This window comes from Acomys russatus, chromosome 20 (genome assembly GCF_903995435.1).
Source record: "Acomys russatus chromosome 20, mAcoRus1.1, whole genome shotgun sequence".
Classification (NCBI taxonomy): Eukaryota; Metazoa; Chordata; class Mammalia; order Rodentia; family Muridae; genus Acomys; species Acomys russatus.
The window spans coordinates 45,394,654-45,415,707 of record NC_067156.1 but is presented as its reverse complement, the minus strand read 5'-3'; the positions used below and the strand labels follow the sequence as shown (position 1 = coordinate 45,415,707).

General features: G+C 38.9%; 1 protein-coding gene across 1 annotated transcript in view; it reads right to left on the bottom strand.

The window, feature by feature from the left end:
• Positions 1-1,168: 1,168 nt before the first annotated feature.
• The window catches only part of Slc27a6 (solute carrier family 27 member 6), a 41,943-nt gene continuing 22,057 nt past the window's right edge, over positions 1,169-21,054 (bottom strand). The window contains exons 5-10 of the mRNA XM_051163274.1: positions 15,401-15,595; positions 10,115-10,205; positions 7,154-7,352; positions 5,355-5,452; positions 4,283-4,413; positions 1,169-1,806 (exon numbers count right to left, since the gene is read on the bottom strand). Coding sequence (XP_051019231.1) covers positions 1,630-1,806; positions 4,283-4,413; positions 5,355-5,452; positions 7,154-7,352; positions 10,115-10,205; positions 15,401-15,595 — 891 coding nt within the window. The 3' untranslated portion in view covers positions 1,169-1,629. The remainder of the gene's footprint in view (positions 1,807-4,282; positions 4,414-5,354; positions 5,453-7,153; positions 7,353-10,114; positions 10,206-15,400; positions 15,596-21,054) is intronic.

Sequence of the window (21,054 nt, the reverse complement as noted above, 5' to 3'; positions counted from 1 at the left end):
ATTCTCCCAAGAATGCATCAGAGTCTGGAGGAACTATAAACTCTTACTAATCCATCCAGAGGTGGCCACCCCAATGACAGACATCTTCTCCACCAGGCGCATCTCTGAAACATTCTACTACCTCAACAGTGTACACTGGAGACCAAGTGTCCAACAAAGGCAGCTTTGGAGGACGAAGACTTACTGAAACTACAACCAGTCCGTGCCACTTTCTTACAGATGGTACTTCACCTTATTAGAGGATGTTTTGTCATTCTAGATTAAAGGCAACAGGATCCAAATGGCCCCACCTTCCAGCCAACACAATGTTCTCCACATTGTCACTGTGTCCTGTGTTTCTCTTAATTCCTCATGTTTCAGTTCATACAGGCAGCCCTTTTTCTCTTTGATTTTGATGGTAACTCCAGGCCTCTGCTCTAGCCCAGCTCTTCTGTGCATCATTGTTGGTTCCTTGGCTCTGCAAATGTACTGCTAATCTTCTTCCATTTCTACCGCTGCCCAATAGCTCTAAGGGGATGTGGTTTCACCTGTTTCCCTGCTCTGTCATTTTTTACTTTCACACTTGTTTGTCTCTTTACTATATATTTTAAAAGACAGGAAATATAAGCACATGTATTTTTAGCCAGGTTCCTTTGATTAGAGTTTACACTTAAAAACAATACAATGAAGACTGAACTTGCTGGGCTGGAGAGATGGCTCAGTGGATAAAAGCACTGGCTGCTCTTTCAGAGGACCTGGGATTCGATGCTGAGCAACCTCATGGCATCTCACAACTATATAATTCCAGTTCTGAGGAATTTGATGCCCTCTTCTGTGGGCTCCATGGCCAGTAGGTACAAACAAGATACAGAGACATACGTGCAGGAAAAACTCCCACACACATAAACAAAATAATTTAAAAAAATTAAAAGCACCAAAATCACATATTAATAAAGTTTGTTTTATTGGGATACAAGTTAGAACACACAAAATAAACTGAGTAAAAATGTTACTATTCATTGAAAACTAGAGTCTTCACATATTAGAAAGTGTTTTAAGTGATTAATCTGTTAACTGCTTACATATTATTTAAAATCTTCTACATTAAGGCAAGTATTTATTTACTGAATTCTCAAATTAAAAAAAAAAATCAGCTAACGTTTACATCAATTGAAACAAATTTAAGCCTTATAAAATTCAGTGAACTTTTGCTTGTGAGGGAAATGTAACATATGCTGAATGCTACCTCCCCATCTCTACTTCAGAGTAAATCATAATATTTCTTACAGTCCCAGACAGGTGGCAATACTATGGCCTACTTGGTTTTACTTCCCAAATGCAGGCAGAAATCACTACTTTGAACTGTGGTCCATGCTGTGCAGCATGCTGCTTTCTGGTGATTCTGGGCAGCAGCTGCTAGCAGCATCCTCAAGTCAGCCTCAGGACCATGGGGTGAATGTCTCATACTTCATAGCTCACTGTGCTGAGGAGTGTGAGCCTTGAGAGCTTAAGTATATCAAATGCGTTCTTCAAATTTTTTTAGTTTATGATTGATTTATGAAAGGAACTCCTCCCTGACTGTCAGCCAAGGAGCTCAGGAATCCCCTTTCATCTTTCCCAGGAAGCCGTCAAAATCCCCTAAATACAGTCTTAAAGTTTAAGGTTCTCTAACATTATCTGATTATAAATTTCTTTGGTCAATGGAACATAACATTTTTTCAAGTTATCTATGAAGTAAAGCGGGTCAGAAATCTTCAGGGGATTAAATCCTTCTTCCACCAACTGTAACTTCTGGAGCTTGAATGTCCCTGTTGTTTCCATTTTGTCCTAGGAAATAATTACAGATCTGAGTGAAACAAGTTATTACTGTTCATAGTAGCTGCTACATATGAGTAAAATGTTTAACAACATAGGCCATATCTTCTTATCATATTTTATATCCAATTAACTATTTCATATTTAGTATTAATTTAACATTAGCAAGGTAAAATCTTTATTAATCTATAAACTTCATTGAAATGTTAGCTTATTAAAAACATAACAGTTATTAATATAATCAACAAAGTAAGCATGTTTGAAATACATATCCTGTATCATGTCAACAGAAAAACAATATTATAAATATATGATACTCTAATAAGAGTTAAAGTTATAAAAGACAAAATTTATGATACAAGTTTTCTCAGGAGGTTTGGAAATTTGTGTCTCTGGAGTAGAACAAAAGAACAGAGTTTTATTTTTGCCATTTTGAGATCTGAGAATGAGTTTTCTGTTAATTGTAGCAAAGTAAATAATAATCACAATCGTAATAGCTAAATTTATGTTTGGAAAATTAATGATATTAAAATATTTCCTAAATGTGTATGATGCCCACTCAGTCTTCTAGAATAGTCCACTGTGAAAGTATGGCCTCTACTCTCCAATTGGGTTTAAGAACTGCACAGAAAGAGAAAAACTATGCCTTGTACTAGAAATGTATCCAACCACCCAGGCATAGTGAAGTCATGAATTTTGGAGAAGGACCTTCAACTGCTACCTAATTCCACCAATGCAACTCCTAGCTGCATTCTAACTACTTACTTATACCCACAGATTGGTGTAGCTCTTACCCCTCAACAAAGAAAATTCTTTTTGCAAGAGATGAAAACCATTACAGAAAACTGCAACTGATCAAAATGCAAAGGCAGTGATCATCCAGCTTCAGCTGAGTCACCTACAACACAACTCCTGCACCTAAGGCTCAGGGAGCATTTTCAGAAGAGGGGACAGAAAGACTGTAAGAGCCAGAGAAGCAGGGTCTGCTGTGAGATTGCCATCTCCTAGAAATGTCAGGGCAGTTACACTTATGCCATCTCAACAACCATGACTCCTTAAACAAGACCCAAATAGGGATGATACCAACAGAAATGCTAACACAGAAAGAAGATCTCTAATAAGGTCCCAACCCTAGACTAAGAACTACAGGCAACTAAGAAATGCTACGAACAGGATGAAATAGCCTTCCCCAAGGAAGAGTCACTTGATTGGTCAACCAACACCAAATGAGCAGCCCAGAAATAAAGTGGATACAAGTAACATTATATGAATGAGTCAGTTGTATTTATATATTTAGGAATATAAATGTGTGTATATAATATTATATATAAATATATTAACAATTCAAGAAAAAAGACTATACAGAAGATGATGTATAGGAAACACATGCACACGGCATGTAAGCACACAAGTACTATGGGAGAATTGATAGCAAAGTTGGATTGTGCTATCTTGGTTGTGTCAGATGTGCCTGTGTTAATGTGGGTAAGAGACATATAGGACATCTGTACATGTTAATGGCTAAAACTAGTTAGAACTGAAATAAAAATACTTCAATGCTAACCCTCAACTTCATCAGTAAAAGGTTCAGCTAATTAAAGTTACTTCTTTTTCATATTTATTTTCCCTTATAATTTCAGAGAATGTTTTTGAGAATTACCTGAAGCAATATATATGAAATATGCAAATGAAACATAAATAAGTTTGGATGATATGCACCTTGGACAGGAAGTGGCTTGCCTACGAGGATCGATTTACAAATGTTTTAAAAATGAATGTGATGCCATTTTTGTTCTACCCGTCATTTAATAGTAATATAACAAATATAATCTGAAAAGGTCTGAGTTACGATTTTGAAATAGAAAACTACTAACTTTGGGGAATGGTGTTTGAGTAACAATATTAAGTAACGGAGCGGTTAAGTAAATGAATAGGCAAAGTTACCCAGAGCTGAGTAAGTTATTTTCAATCCACTCTTTACTAGCGATCAAAAAAAGAGCCCAAAATAAACGACCTCAGGATTTCACACAATAGAAGAAGGAGAGGACTAAATATCAACACTGTAAAAAGGGGTTGGGTAGGGGGAAACTGAGAAAAGACAAATTGCTTCAGGTTCTGTATACAACTTGCCTGCACTTTCAGGTTGACCTGGTGAACCCTAACTTTAGGCAGATAGCCCAACTGTCTTCAGAAGGTTTTGCCTTGCCACCCTCACCGAGAGCATCGTTTTGTTCTAAGGTCCCAGGGGAAGAGGAAGAGATCTATTGTACAGGCAGGACCACGACAAACCCTAGCACGTCACGTGCTTCCTTCACACGCATCTTCAACTGGCACCAACTCTACATTTCTCTGCTGCTTATTCTTAAAATTACCTAATATAAATGAAATGCATGCATTATCTGAAGGAGCCAACAGGATTTTTGCTATGGCCACCTCTTGGCTCTGGCTCCTACATTTGACAATACATTTTGAGGCTGTACAATTTTACCTGTATTCTTAAAAATCGTGGACAGGCATAAGATGGCAGAAATGTGACAACTTGGTCGTACACTTTTTCTAAGTCTAAAGACTTGTTTGGCTTTAGAATGATAGAAGTCATCCCCGCTTTTCCTTCATAACCTGGGGGAAAGATGGAAATTAAATCTATGTGAATTTTCTATATTATTCCTGCCACACACTCATTGCCATATGGATACATTCAGTGTATTGCACAGGTTATAATGTGACAGTCACATAAATTGAGTCTGTGTCTCTCCCTGACATATGATTTAATCACTAGAAGCAACTGACCAGTATGAATGACCACATTTTGTCCTTGACTGTACCACGGGGGTGGGGGGGGGAACAGGTTGGAGGGAAGACACAATAAATTATTTATGATTTGCATCCTAACAACAATACTAAGAAAACTTACTTAGAGGTAACTGCAGCTCAGCAAATATATTGATTTTAATCACTGATGAAAAACAATATTTGAAGTTAAGAAAGTAGAAATGGATATTTTGACTAAGGCCACATTGCTCACTGCCTAGTGTGCCATCTGCAGACCTCAGAGGGCTGGTGCAGTTCTCCAGTCCTCAGGGACAGCTTCCAAATCTGTTGTCTCCTTCGATCCCTGGATGCCCCTCCACCCACAGCATTAGTGGAAAACATTGTCATTCGCATAAGAAGATGCACTTCAGGCACAAGTGAAATTACTAAACATTTAAACTACATGTTCCTACTCAGTGGAATGCAGCAAGCCACGCCATAACAGAAAAAATGAGACCGTTGGAAAGATTGGCTTCAACTATTTTCAAGCCGAGAGTCTCTGGCCTGATTTTCTAGCTTCTGCCCAAAACCACACAAAAACATTAAAATTCATCTGTACTTTTATTTTAATGTGTTCATAAAGTTGGTTAGCTTATTTAAGGGTATTGCTCGCCAAGTCATGATGAAAATATTTTAAAATGTTAATTTTAACATGCCAAAATTTAAAGTTTGATTTAGAAAGTAAGTACAACCTTAAGAAGATACCCACATACTCCTGACAATTCTCAAAATCGTCACTAGCCACATACCTGGCACAGGTACACCATACACGTTTGCTTCCTGTATGAAGTCCAACTGCCCAATCACATCTGCCACCTCTGTGGTCGCTACGTTTTCTCCTTTCCACCTAAATAACAGGCAGGCTGTGAGATTTGAAGAGCCAGCTGCCACTCTCAGTTTTAGTGACTTGCATTTGGCTCTGTGAAGCACCTAATGGCCAAAAATAACTAGTTTCCAAGCAAAAGCCTTGTCTACAAAAGCCGTTTGTTCAGAGTTCAGTAAAATCAGCAGCTGTGGTTGGTTAAAATAACTTAAGAGTTTTATTGGTATAAATTGTTCACTGTAAAATATTTTTTAAAGAGACATAAAAATAAATGATGATAAGGGGACTGTATCAATATAAGATCACTACTTTGTGTAATAATAAAAATTAAGTTTAAAATTTTATCCTTGGAGATAGGGAAGAAAAGAAATACTATAATCACCTTAATATCATAACACACTTTACTCTCTAGGCATTAACTCCTTCACTCCTGCTATTTTAATGAAAATAATCATATAAGATGAGAATGTGATATACTTCTTTTTTTTTTTTTTTTTATCCCCTTTTTGTCTATTCTCCCAATCCCTTGCTAAATACTTACCCTATGCTCTTGAAATACTTACCTATGTTCTTGGCTATTCTATAGGCAGTGAGTAACAAAGTAAAATAGCATTTTAGGTAGGCTGAGACAAGCTTGAGAAATTGGAAAATAAAATGTAAAAAAAAAAAAAACAAAACAAAACGGGGGCAGTTTGAGTATTTTTTCATAATATAAAGAATCATCTCAGGACTGGTGAGACAGCTCGCAGAGTGGAGGCACTTGCCACTGAATCAGAGTTCAATTCCTGGAACAGACACTGGGAGGAGAGAACCAACTCCCAAAAGTCACATGCATGATGTGGCATGTTTCCCACCCCTGCCCCCACCACCCACACTGAATAGAGAAATAAGAGACAATAAAGAAAGAAAAAAACCAAAAGATTGAATTTAGATTTGATCCTACTGGCTCTTCTATTTCATCATAACTCCCAGCTTCACTCAGTATTTCTGTTTAACCCGAACACTAGCCTCATGTGTTGCTTTTCTTTTATAGCCCAAAAGGAAGATTTACTGATTGGGTATAGACTGGCTTATTTTTAAAACTTATAGAGTTTGATCCCATTGTGAACCATGGGATTGTGAATTTAAAAACCTGTTTCTTGTTTGGTGTGGTTCAGCCCTAACACAAACCTTTAATCTAAGAACTTCCTGTTTATTGTAAACAGGTAATTATGGTGTGGCTTAGCCCTAGCATGCACCTTTAATCTAAGAGCTTTCTGTACACAGGATTTAATAAAGCTAACCCTAGGTCAAGAAGTGGAGCAAGAAACCAGATGACAGGGACTAAATAGAAAGGAGGGACTTTGAGAGAAGGGTATTTAAGACATTGTGGGGAAATAGAAGGTGCTTTTTGTATTTTAGCTTTTCTCCCCCTTTGGTATGTGAGCTGAGTAGGAAGGTCAGCTGGGTGCTTTCTCTGCTTCTCTGAGCTAGCAGCTTTTCACCCTGGCATCATTGGTAAAATCAAATAATTTAGGATTTAATTTTTAGGGCAACATTTGACATCAGCACTCAACATATAGTTCTGTCTAGAAACAGAGGGTGAGTGAGTCTCTGTGTGGGAACTCATTGCGGGGATGAGAGGATGCTGTGTGTCCTGAGATAACAGAAGCAGGAGCTCAGCCCTGTCCATAGGAGAGGTATTCACAGGAGCAGGGCCAGCTGGGCATCCATCATCAGTTGTACCTGAAAGTGTCTCCAATGCGGTCCCAAAAATAAAGGAAGTTTTCATGATCTTGAACCATTAGGTCTCCTGTATTGAAGTAAACATCTCCCTTCTTAAAAACATCAAAAAGTAGCTTGCTTTTCGTGTGCTTATAAGAGCCAGCATAGCCAAAGAAGGGATTCTTTGTATTCACACGAGAAATGAGAAGACCGGGTTCTCCTGCAAGACAAAGGGACATTTTTGCAACTATCTGCTCCAACAATCAACATTACAGACCAGACACACACACATGCGCACACACACACACACACACACACACACACACACACACACACACACACACCCCTACATTATATCAGAGGAAACCCAGCTGTTGTAGATTCTTATTTGCCTTTGTATTTGTTTCCATTCTACTTAATGGCATTTATTCTTGGTGTCTACATCTAGCACAACCTTCCACAGATAACTTTGTGACAATCAATGACAAAAGAATTGTATGCAAAAGAAATGTGAGTCTAATTTCTTTTATACTCTGGGTTGACAGGTTAAGGGTAGTGTCTCTTGAAATTGCACAGATTTTTAACTCAGGTAATACTGAGAGCAAATAATAATTTTAGTAAGTTGATAATAGCAGTACACCTTAGGGACCACACTGTTCTTCAATTATAATTCTACTTATTTTGGATAGGAATTGTTCAAAACTGGTATTACAAATCTAATTTTATTAAGAAAAGAACTAAATGCTCAGCAGGGTGAAGTCAGCAGTCACAATCAGAAAAAGAAACAGATGCAGAACTCAAAATGAAGCCTTTACAACTTCGGAGCCAAGAGTCCACAAAGTAGGGTGACCAAACTAGCACAGTGGTAGGATGGTTTATTCCTCTGGGGTGTTATTCTGGAATACCTGACAGGGGAAGGGAGGGCAGTAGAAAGAGCTCCCAACTCATGACACTTATTAGTGCCACCCATACTCAGACTCCTCCCTGAAGTTATTATTCTAGCCAAGCCTGTTTAAGCAAGGGCATGATTGGCAATCTGCAAGGCAAGGTTGCATTTAAGATAAAGGGTAGCAGTGGTCACGGCAGCAGCCTTTAAGGCCATAGTTTGCCTCCCTCTGGATTAGCTGCAGTGATGGGATGAAGCATCCATAGAGTTCTTAGCAAGGGCTATTTCTCAGCAGCTGTAGAGTCATTGCCATCACCTCACCTCTCTCTGGATAGAGACACATGTTCTGCTCCCACAGTGCCCCCATGGAGTCTCTTTCTCATCATTTCCATCCTCACTAGCCCCACTGGATCGGGCATCATCACCACAGTTACCCTGTGCATCTTCTTTATGGTCACATCACTGTTGCTTAGGTATCTAACCCCCCATCTAGCCCCATTCATATCATCAGCCTCTAAGAAAGGTCTTGAGGACAACTTCCTTTCACCGATGCAGAAGTAGGGGCCTACAGAGTAATGGTTCCAATGTCATACACACGTAGAAGTTGGAGTATACACTTCAGGAAAAGGCCCACATGCCTTCGAAGCCTCACATCCATTTGGGTAGTCTGTCAGGCTGCATTTAATATTGCAGAGTTAAAAAAAACTGTCCTCACAGTTTATGCTGTTTGTTTCTACTTCTCAGGACATAAATATTAGTTTTTCCCCTAACAAATTAATGTAAGTGCTCACATAGGTCACAGTGTATTCACGTCCTTCCTGATGAGGTATAATTTACATAATGAAGTCACAATGCCATGATTCAAAACAAAATGCAATAGCTCATCATGCAGATTCTAAAGTGGAGTCAGTCAGCATTTTTAGAAGCGCTGAAATTACATAACCACAGTCCCAAGATTCAAGTTCCAGTTTCAGATCTTGTGATGGTTTTAAACAAACATATTAAGAAAGACCTCAAGTTCTCCAGACTTCCAAAGTTCATCTTTTTCTCTTGGAGAGTATCTGTGGAGTTGAATTAAGAAAGATTTGAAAATGTTTATTTTATTATTTTAAGTGTGTGTGTGTGTGTGTGTGTGTGTGTGTGTGTGTGTGCGCGCGCGCGCGCGCCGGTGCAGTTAAGTGCAGATGTCCTCTTCTGGAGCTTGAGTTATAGGTGGTTGTAAGCTGTCTGACATGAGTGCTGGGAATTAAACTCAGGTCCTCTGCAAGAGCAATGAGTCAACCTATGCTATCTCTCCAGCTTCCAAGACACTAATTTGAACTGATCCAGAGGCTTGGTAGATTATTTTTTGATAAGTAATGTTTTTTGCAACCTCTCCAATTAATAAGCATAATAAGAGTAACAGCAAAGCATCTTTACAACTTGTATTATCACATTGAAGCAAGGCTCTAGGAAGCTGTGTGTGGTATGGCGGGAGGCAGTATGAGGTATTGCCTCATCCTGGAATTTGGGTCACACTGATACAGGTAATATCTCTAAACGGTTCTAAGTGCACATCTCTACACTATTTTCAATGATGATATTGAAAGCTCAAAGCTTTAAGTAGTCTACCTTAAGAGGGATAAAAAGGAGAAGAGAAGAAGGTAAGGAGCCACACAGATTTGTACACACCATTTAATAGTCAACAGGAGCCTCATAGGATAATGTCATCACTGATTTACATAAGAAGGAAGTGAGTTTCAGTCAGCCAACCTGCCCACAGTTGCATGCTTCCTAAATGTCAAAACCCAAATTTAAGTCAAAGGTGGCCCGACTGCTCACTGTACCTAGGATGAAATATTGGTTTAATATTATTGATGATGTGTTACGCAGACCTCTGCCATGATTACACAGCACATGTGTATACACGGATAACTAAAAGCCAAAGAGATGACATGTAACCATTTTATAATTTGGCATTTAAAGGGCTCAACATCCAACAGTTAAGCCAGTCTGCCTGCGTTACGATTCAAGGTAAATCCCATTCTGAACAGTCCTTCATCCTTTCCGGAGATTCAGCTTCTCTGCTAAGGCAACATCTTTATACTTCATCTTACCTTTTCTCACACAGCAGCACCAGCCTTGTTCATTCCTCATTGGTTCATCTTTCTGAAAGTCGTACTTTATCAACTCAAAAGCAAAAACAAGCTGCAAGATGAACAACAACAACACAAAAAAATGAGCATTTGGGTATTAGTGCAACAAAAGGAAGTGCTACTGGAGTCTCTGCTCAATTTAAAACCGAAGTTGAAGGCTCCCTGGTGGGCTTTCGTTTTTGTTTCCTTTATGTTGTCTCACCTTAGCACTGCTGGGCTTCACCCACAAAGGAGTGAAAGCTAGCTACAGCAAGTACCAGGCGCTGATAGACTCATTCTCCCAACTATGAAAAGGAGGCCCTGTTTCACAGTCTTTGAAAACATCTTCTCCAAAGGCAAGTGTTAACGCGATCTAAGATATGAGCTCTGACTCTCAAGATTTTTGTTGCTGTTGTTTTCCTCCAGGCCTCCAGAAATGTGACCAACTGCCTAAAGCCGAGAGTAACTTGACAACTGTTTGGCTTTCCTCTGGCCCTTTCCAGTTAAATGCCTCTAAACTAACATGTAGCAGTCTGTCTGTCTGTCAGTCTGGCACGAGAAGATGCATTTGACAGAATGTTCTCCTCACTTCAGAAGCCAGGAAAACTGGATGTCCATCCCCCTCATCTTCAGCTGCCTCACCCTGTGGTGGTGACATCACAGTGTCATGCTGACATCTTCATGCCATCAAGTTTGACTGGACAGTGAACTCAAAATTGGTCAGTCCAAATCCCTCATTTTATCTCAAAGAAAAGTGAGGTTTTGTTGGCCATCTAAACATGTAACCTAATTAAACAGAATTATAAAACAGATTTAACTTGGAGGTGATAAAATGGAGTAAGAGAAAATAGCAAGGGCCAGTGAGTGAGAAGGTAGAAAAGGAGACGAAGATTTTTTTAAACGCACAATAAGGATTTTTAAAAATGCACAATAAGAACAAGTAAATTAAAAAATAAATAGATTCAATAAGATAAACATAATATTATTATCAAAGTCCTGGCGTAGCTGGTGTTTAGTTTCAGTAAAAACAGCATGTAATCAGAACCACAGTTCAACACCTGAAAGTTGTTGTTTTTTAATTATATCTAGTTATTTACTGTGTGTTTGTGTTGGTGTATAAGTATGGGCACATGTGTGCATTGTATGGTGTGTGTGTGTGTGTGTGTGTGTGTTGTGGTGTGGTGTGTGTACATGTATTATGTATGTATATGTGTATAGGTCAGAAGGCAACTTTTGTGACTTGATGACAGAAGTAATTTTATAACTCCAAGCAAAGTTAAATACATTATAATATCTTTGAAAAGTAGTCTGGATCGAAGCATAAATGTTCCCCTGTAAAAGCATCTCTCTTCTCCTTTCTGTCTTTAAGAGGCTCCCATGAGATTGTAGCATGGCTATGCTATATTATCTAAAATAAAAACTTACCACACTTTAAAATCCCAGATTAAGTCATATGAATGTGTCTCTCTGTCCAGAGAGCACCTGTGTGAGCTTCTGTTCACAACAGTATTGGTAGTGTTTTCCTCTGAACTGTTCTCTCCACAGTCATACGAAAGGGTCCTACATGCTTTTAAAAAATGTTTTGCCATGTGTGCACTATGTGTATGCGGTTCCCACAGAGACCAAAAGTGGCATCAGATTCCTTGGGGCTGGATTTAACAGGTATTTGTTAAGTCACCAGGTGGCGTTGAAGCCAGGTCCTCTAGAGCAGCCAGTGCTCTTAACCACTGAGCCATGGCTCCTACATGCCTTTCTATATTCAGATACATAAGTATCTATATTGTTGATGAACCCCAAAGTCATTTCCTCAATTAATACATAAGGAAACCTTATCCCAGAGAAAAGGAACCCACTCAAATTATGGAGTCCAATAGTGGCAGAGTTGACACTGGAGCTGGGCTATCTGTCCCTGTGTGTGAGACTTTTGCCTTTAAAATGATGTCTGGCCTTCACCCTCATTTTCTTATTGGTTGTCTCTAAGATCTTGCTATGTTGTTCATTTTGGGAATGCACTCATTTGTCTGAGATGCTTAGGACTACTACATAATAGCAATGCAATTTTTAAATGGGGCCTCTAAGCCCTGCCAAGAATGATGTGACTGAGCTTTGGAACACCCAGCTCCATCCCAAGAACAGGAGGAAAGAGAGGTCAGTCTTGTGGGCTGCAGAGCTGCTCGGATTCTAGAGAAGACACAAAGCCTTGCCCTTGACACTGCCCTGGCATTTGCCCATGAGCTGCTCCCCTCGCTGTATTTAGACTGTCCTTTAGCTGTAACCTTGACTGTAACATCTTGCAGTGAGACGAGTCCTTGTCAACCATCAAGCCTAAGGAGTGGTCTTGGAGGTTCCTAAAATTGCAAGTGACGTCAGAAAGATGGGTGGTCTTATGTTGTATGTGCTGTAACTTTGCATTTGGTGAACTTTGCTCACCACAAAGAGATGTTTACATTTAAGATGATTGAACAGCTTGCAAAAATATTAGGAAATAGGCTTTTCAACAATCCCATTTCTTATCTTAGTATTATTTCCTTGGATTTATTGCTATGGAAGAAATGCCACCTACAATTCCTCTCCACTATGCCCCATACATGTTGGTAATACGCATGTTTTATATTTTCACATTTTGTTTCCATTCTACTTAGAGGCACAAAGTGGATCTATTTAATCCATATTTAAATGGATTTAATGCTGACCATCAAATTTTTTAAATTGAAGGTGATTTCTTCAAAGTTCTGTTTTATCTTCAGATTGATCAGATGTTTTCATTCAACACATTTTTTTTTCAGAGAAGTACAGCATTCCTATAATGCATGTGTGTTTTATTCTCTGTTGAATTGTAAAACCTTTATTTTAGAAAACCCCTGTTGCTTTTTGCTAGGAGAGCAACGTAATATCACGCAAATCTCTAGTGGAAGCATGAAGACACTTGTTTTTCCTTTTTTCTTTTTTCCTGGTCTGGCCTCCATCATTCTGTTTGCATTTTGGAGGATTCCTTCACCATGTCCCGTCGCCAACCAAACTGTGCTCTGTACATCCCATACTTTTTTCCCCTTAGCATCACCGGGTTCTTTACGTTTTGCCCGTTCATTCCACTGGTGTACACTTTCCTGTTTGTTATTCTGTACTTTGCTCATTTCCTGGAACATCATATGCTTTTTGATTAAAGATTCAAATCTTTATGAGCATTTCTCTTCTAGGATAATTAAAAGAATTATCCCCTGCTGCCACCCCCACCAGTTCTTTCCTGAAAGAACAACTAAGCACGTGCCAGAGCTGTCTACATTTAAGAACTATCTTTTTACTTACGTGCAGAACTCTGTAACCCTGCTCCTCTTCCCCCTGACAATGCTTAGAGTCTGTTCTGTTTTTAACTTTTTTTAAATGTGCTCTTCATCTATCATAGGTTCACTCTTTTTCATTTTTTTCCCCCTTTGAGCTCAGCACGTTTAGTTTCTAATTCCTTTGTCGACCTATGTTTTCCTTGAAACCTCCTCCTCTCATTTTTAAAAAAAGAGACTCCTACTGTTGTCTTTTTATTAGTCTATAGAAAAACTTTTGAAAGCCTTTCTTGGCCATTTTGAAACACTTACTAATTTGAAGTGATTTGTATTCTATCAGCTGCCTTTTGTATATATCAATAGTTTCCTTTGTTTCAAGGCTTCTGCCTCCATAGATTTTTTTTTTTTATATTTAGCCTTTCCAAATTATTTCCCCAGGTGAAATTATCATAGAAAAGTTGACGGCTGCCGATAATTTCAATTTGAGTTTGTTTTGCATATTATTTCCAGATTTCTATTTTGTTTACATAAGGCACTTTTGTGGGATGCCATCTCTTTAGCTTATGCACTTAAACAGAAGGACTGCAGCTGTAATCATGTTGGGGTTACAGGAACCCCACTGCTGTGGACTTTCTTCTTCACTCATAAAAGCTCTCTAGTTGGAAGCTGATTCCTGTCTAAGCAGTAAGCTTTCAAGTTTTAAGAGACAAACGTATAGTCCCTTTGCTTAATTATGGGGTAACCATTGAAGTTTTCTTATTATTTGCAACAGAGAGCAGGTAGCTGAAATAATAAAAAGACAGACTAGAATTTGTATTATGTTATGTACAACTTTAAAAAATTCAAGCTATGAACAAGTAAACTAAAACAAACTGAAAATAAATTATTTCCCCCCCCCAAAAAATGGAGACTACTGCGATGTTTTATATTACTGACAGGACAGCAGTCTTCCAGAAGGAAACTATATGGAAGTCAAGCCATCACCGTAAAGACAAGTCATCTCCAACACACTCTGTGCAATGACTCAGCTTCACAAAGAGGTCTTCATATGAATGCAGGTTTTTTTTTAAATTTCCTAATCACTGTAGTAATGTGTGTTAATGTTCTCCAGGTGTGTGAAAAGAGTGGGTATTATACATTTAGTAGATACAGGATCCACTTATATCACTTAGCTTAAGTAGCTTGTTTATTGCATTATTCAAAGATCCTACATAATTGCAATTTTGTATATTTTCCCCTTGAGATGCTTTTTAAACAAAATTCTCTTTACAGTTTTTGAGGTTGTTTTTAACAAAAATTCTACCTTTCTTGAGAATTTTTAAAATTATCTTTGAGCCAATGTCCTGGATGTGCAGGTATCCAAGGAGGCCAGCAGAGGGCATCAGATCCCACAGAGCTGGAGTTACAGGAAGCTGGGAGCTACTGCCTGACATGGTGCTGGGGTGAGGGTGGGGTCTACAGAGCGGTAAGTAGGTGTCCTGTCCATTGATCCAGCTCTCCAGACCATACCTTTTTTTTTTTTTTTTCTTTTTACTGTTTTCATTATTTTTTATTGTATTTTTTAAAAAATCTCTATCGCAGCCACCCCCCACTCCTGGTCCTGCCCTTGCTGTGCACTAGGAGTTTTCATAACTTATGTGGCATAAATGGTAAAAGATAACGAGTAGTAGAGGAAAAATACTCAACAGGGATGAAGAGACCTGCTCAGGACTTATGTTTTACTATTAAACATTCATCTGGCAACTGAACTACATAATAACCATAGTCATCCTCCCGCTGCGGAAGGAGTGCTTGGCAGAGGCCTGGAGTTTGCAGAACCCACAGCATCACAGTTCATTCACAGCCACTATGACCTTTGCAACTGTCCTCAGCTACCAAAACACAGTGAGACTTTTCACAGTGTAGAAGTATTAGCTCTAGGTAAGAGCCTGTGGACCTTAGAGAGAGTTTTGTTTTGTTTTGTTTTCTATGGAGAACATGCTATACTTACGTTGTAAAAGAAGTTTGTTTTCCCGACTGCTCCAATCTTCCCAATATGGTTCATGAAAACTATATTTCCTTCAGTAGCTCCATAAAACTCACACATCTTAATGTTTCCAAATCTGTCTAAAAATTGTCTCCATACTTCACTGCTCATACCATTTCCAACTGCCAAGCGCACCCGATGGTCCTTTTCCCCTTCTCTCTGTTAGAAGAAAAGATCACACTTGTAAATAATTCTAAGTTTCCCACTCCATCTTGCATTACTGTTATTTACATGATAACTCTCCTAAAACTAAATGGGGCATGGGTGATAACAGAAGAGAGAAGCAAACACAACAAGGAAAGCACAGTTCTGTTGGACAATCATGTCCTGCAGCTAACGCAGGGGGAGAGGGGTATACCTGGTTTGTCTGCACATCTGGGGGGAAAACGTTTTTTCCAGATTATAAGGTGCAAAGAAGCTTTTGGGGGGGGTAGATATACTAGGAATAGAGGAATTGTATTTCATGATAAGCAAACCTTTTAAAGGATTATGAAATATTTAAGTGCTTTTCCTAGGCCTATGATTTATTTCCTGTATAATTTCACAGCCAACAGGTAACCCCCAAGTCCCAACAGAGAAAGTAACAGTAGAACTTAAATCCTTGGATTCAACTTGACTGACAACTCAAGAGGTTCCTGCTCTTTTTTCATAGTCACAGTGCCACAGAACTGGGATTAGTGAGAGGTGATGCCCTCATCTGAAATGCACTTTCATTAAATTCTTCTGTTTCAGTAACTTCTCCACCCAAACTGGGTTCCTTATAGCTGGAGTTCAGAGAGTAACTACCCTAGCATTTAGTCAGGGAGGAACAAGCAACAGAAGATTCCCAGGCAAACTTTAGAGCTCCCTCATTCTTTCTCACAATTTCTTGATATTGAGGAGCATTTGGTGGGTCCCCACCTATAGGCTTATGTATCCAACTCACCCATTCTTAGCCATATCTTCTTATCTGTTCACTTTTTAGGTTCTCAAAAATTACTTCTCATTCATTTCTATTGATTCTTGAGCAATTAAAGACTACAATGTTTCATTTAAAACCATTTTTGTGGTGCTTAGAAAAACATACTGTTATCAAGCGATCACATTAAATTGTCAGTATTAAGGTCATTGATTTCTCTGTCATTAGCATTGCTTATTTAATATTACTTTTACATATTACCCAGAAGTAGTCCTGAGCAAATGATCAATTTACTATGATTACAATGATAACACAGTCAACTTAAATGTGCCCCATTCATGTTAATTGACACTCTGTTTCTTGAACATAAAACAAATCCCATCTCTTTTTTAATTCAAACTACAAACAAAAGTGTGACAAGATCGTGCCTCTTAGCCTGCTGGTGAGGAAACACTGAATCGTTGACTGATGTAGAAGGTACATACTAATATTGGGTGTGACCATTCCTGGGGCAAGAGATGCTGGACTGTGTGAGCCAAAAGCAGCCTAAGAAGCAGCACCCAGGCACTCATTGCTCTTTTCTTTGTATATGGGTACAATGTGAACAGCCATTCCTGATGTCTCTGCTGTGATGAGCTGACCTTGAACTGTGAGCTAAAATAAAGACTTTCCCTTTTAAGATGCTTTTTTTTTCCAGATTGTTTTTAATCATAGCAAATGGATAACAAACTGCAATATCGCTGATACAAAACTTAAGAGCAGTCAGATGGGGAAAGGATACTGTGCCGCCTCCCCAACGCAAGAAGAAGCTAGCACAAGCAAATACTGTCTTGAGTGGCTGGCTTTAATCATGGAAATGTTTTGGCAAATGAAGAGGAGCATTTAATAATTCACCAGAAAAGTAATCACATTTCATTTCTTTTCATCAAGTAGCATAGTCAAAACATATAAACATAAATATATTGCACATAGAGAGGAGTAGCAGGTCATCTCCATCATTAGCCTCTCTCTGGTGCTGGTTCAATAGGTAGGAACAGAACCATAGCAACAGAGAAGCATGAAGAAAAGGAGTCAGTTTGATCGAATTTATGTGTACACAACATTAGGAGACACCACCGAACAAGACACATTCTATTCCAGTCCATAAACAATTAGCAAAATGCATCAATCACATATTTAGCCATGTAGCAAGTCTTAATAAAATCCAAAGCACTGCCTGACACCAATTACACAAATCTAGAAAGCTTACAAATAACAACACAATTTTAAACACTCAGGGAGTAGTAAAAACAAACATGAAAATTAGGAGCATTTTTAACTAAAAAAAAAAAAAAAAAAAAAAAAAAAGCCAAAATGCATAGCATGCAGCAAAACCAATAATTTGAAGAAAATGTATATATACTATTAAAAAATAAAACTTAAAAGCTTTTTTTCTCATGATATTAATAAATATATTCACACACATACATATCTATATATGTACATGTTTAAATATGTATAAACATTATCCACTCAAGGACATTACATAGAAAATTACATTTATTAGTAAAATGACATATTATGTATATAGAATCTGATACAAATGGATTATGGTGTATGCATATATGTTTATATGTCTATGAGTATGGATATGCAAAGTTATAATATTATGTAATAATTAGTAATAGTAATAATGATGATGATGATGATGATGATGATGATGATGATGATAATAATAATAATAATAATAATAATAATAATAATAATAATAAAAGTCAAGCTACTTTTTCTAGTGCAGCAAACAGCCTAAAGAACAACAGACACCCTTTGGGTCCCAAAGAAAATTAACTTACATCCCTTTCTAAGAAAGCCTCACCTCTCTTCTAGGAGAAACTTGAGATGTAAAGATAGACTGATCCAAACCCAACAACAGGCAAAATACTTTTCCTTAAGATGCCCTCTATACTCACATAATGACCTCTCATTAGCTTTCTGGCACAGCCTCACATGGCTCAGATGTAGCCGTCTAAATCCTTACAAATGGATTATCTCGTGACTCATGAATGCCGTGAGCTGACAGTGGCTGCGATGAAGGGTGTTGACTGCTGGCCTCTTATCTGGAGGCACTGGAGGAATGCACTGGTTCGGGTTCTCAGCAATCAAGTTCCTGGAGATTGTAATACAATGGCCCTCTTTCTGTGCTCTGGACAGGGGACTGCCTCAGGTCACAGGAGCCTCTATTTAGTCTTGTCACACAGGTTTCTGCATATAGGGTACAGAAATGACTCATTGCTCCCCAAATCATACTTGCAACACCTCTAGCTTTCCAATGCTAAACCTTTCTTGCTTGCTAGCAAGTGGGGCCTCACTGGGCTTTCTAGGAGAGAGTTCAGGCCCTTTTGTTTCCATTGCAAGCAATTTTACCACAGAGACCTCTTTCAACTTGTCAAAACTAAGTGTGTGTGTGTGTCTGTGTGTGTCTGTGTGTGCATGTGAGGAATGGGTGCCTGTGGAGGCCAGAGAGGCCAGATCCCTTGGAGCTGGGGTGACAGTGGCTTGAGCATCCTGACCTGTGCGCTGGCGCTGAACTCTGGTCCTCTGCAATCACAGTACCACTTTTAAGCCACTCGGCCATTTCTCCAGCTCCTCTTTCCATCTTTTAAACGTGAAAAACTACAACTTTGATTTTTTAAAAACAGTAGAAATAAATATGGTAAGGGGAAAGATCACAGGATTCTTTGAAATGGGCTCACACTTTGGCTGATTTATCTAGCAGAGGAGTTTCAGGTAACTTCTGAAGATGGTGAAAGAAAGAAAATGGAGACCGACGCCAGCAGTCCAGAGCAACCGTCCTGGTGCCCCCTCCCGGGAGCCTGTAGATATTGGTTGTCTGGGATGGAACTAATTCTAGGACTTTGCACTGCCATTTCTTTCCCAAATAAAACAGTAGAACAGCAAGCCTTATGATTTATTTTGCTTGAGCAGAGAGTAGCCGTTTATATGGCGCAGTTCTTGGGTGCTTTTCAAGTTTGGGATGTGTTTCGTCAGGAGTCGTTGTGAAACGTGTTGGCATGGCACTGAAGTCAATACAAAAGGAGTCTGTAAATCACATCCCACAGATGTAAATGTGTGTGGGCTGTGGCTATATAAACCTTTAAATGAGAGAGAGAACCATCTCAGTGCTATGGCTCCTACGGAAAGCCAAATGAGTCAAAAGGATCACCGAAATCTCTTTGTCCAAAATATCAGTTTTGATCCCCTAAGGCTCAAGTCTTCTTCATTCTACTTGTGTCCTTTTAAAAAGAAGACTCATTGCCTGGGGAGACGATTCAGCAACGAGGAACATCAGCTGCCCTTGCAGAGGACCCAGGGTTGATTCCCGGCACCCGCATGGTAGCTCGTAACTGTTTGTTACCAGGTTCAAGAGACCTGACACCCTCTTCTGGCCTCCATGGGCACCGGGCACATAAGTGGTGCACAGCCATCCATGCAGGCAAGCTACCAATACCCGTTAAAATAAATTGAAAAAGGAAGAAAGAGAGAAACAGATGATTGTCATCAGAAGATCAACTGACCTAACTAACATGTAGTGTTGCAGAAGAAAAGAAAATTACAGACACCACAGAAACTTATAAAGAAGGAATACAAATGGAATCAAAGCCTTTAATCTCGCCATACAATATTATTTTACCAATCCCCGTGCATACACTAATAAAGTGGAATGTAATGCAGCTATGCAAACTTGCTTTGTTGATGTGTTCTGAATATTGTTCTGAACTATTACCTTATCTTAATATTGTTCCTGTTGCTCTGATAAAATACCTTGATAAAAGAAACTTAAGGAACTGTGAGCCAAAATAAACCCATTCTTCCTTAAGTAGCCTTGGCTGTCCTGGACTCCCTTTGTAGACCAGGCTGGCCTCGAACTCACATCAATCCGCCTGCCTCTGCTTCCCTATAGCAAGCCCAAAAGTTAATCTTATTGGGGGCGTACACTTCACACAATTGCTCTCACACATATGTACAAATATGAAAGGAGGGGGGAAAACCAAAAGGAGAGCTTTAAAAATCTTATTTGCACATGAACAGAAGTTTTGCTATGCATAAGTGCACAATGTTATCATAAAGTATAAATCAAGCTATGACAAATTACAGCTTTCAAAGAGCACAATCAGCCCACCTCTGTGCTTCAAACATTTTGATAAAGTACAGTCATATCTGCTTATTTGGAGATCATATATGGCATCTTTGAGATGCACAGGCAGAATTGCGTAATTATGAGGCAGGCACTTGGAGCCACCAAGCCAAATAGTTATTATTATGGGTCTCTGTAGGGAAAGCTTGATGAGATTTCTCCCAAATTATAAATAAAGTTAAAAGTACAAAACTTCTTGATTTTAACACAAACTTAGTTCCATCTTGTTAACGGGCACAGTTTTCACAGTGACCGTAACTAATTTTATTGTCACTCTGAAACTGAGGGGTGAAGCCTGAGACTTTGAGGCACTGGGTTGACCTCTCATTGGATCCAGGCTACTGTGTGAGGATGGTCAGGTCAGCCACTTGAAGGGGTTTATTTGAAAGAAGGTGTGAAAATAAGTGCTTCCCAGCATCCAGAAGAAGGGATGTGGACTGTACACTCAGGATGCATGTTATGACTACAACAAACATCCTCCAAGATCCACAGATACGGAAACAAAGCAGCATTTCCTCAGGACATGTTTCCAAAACATTCTAGTCA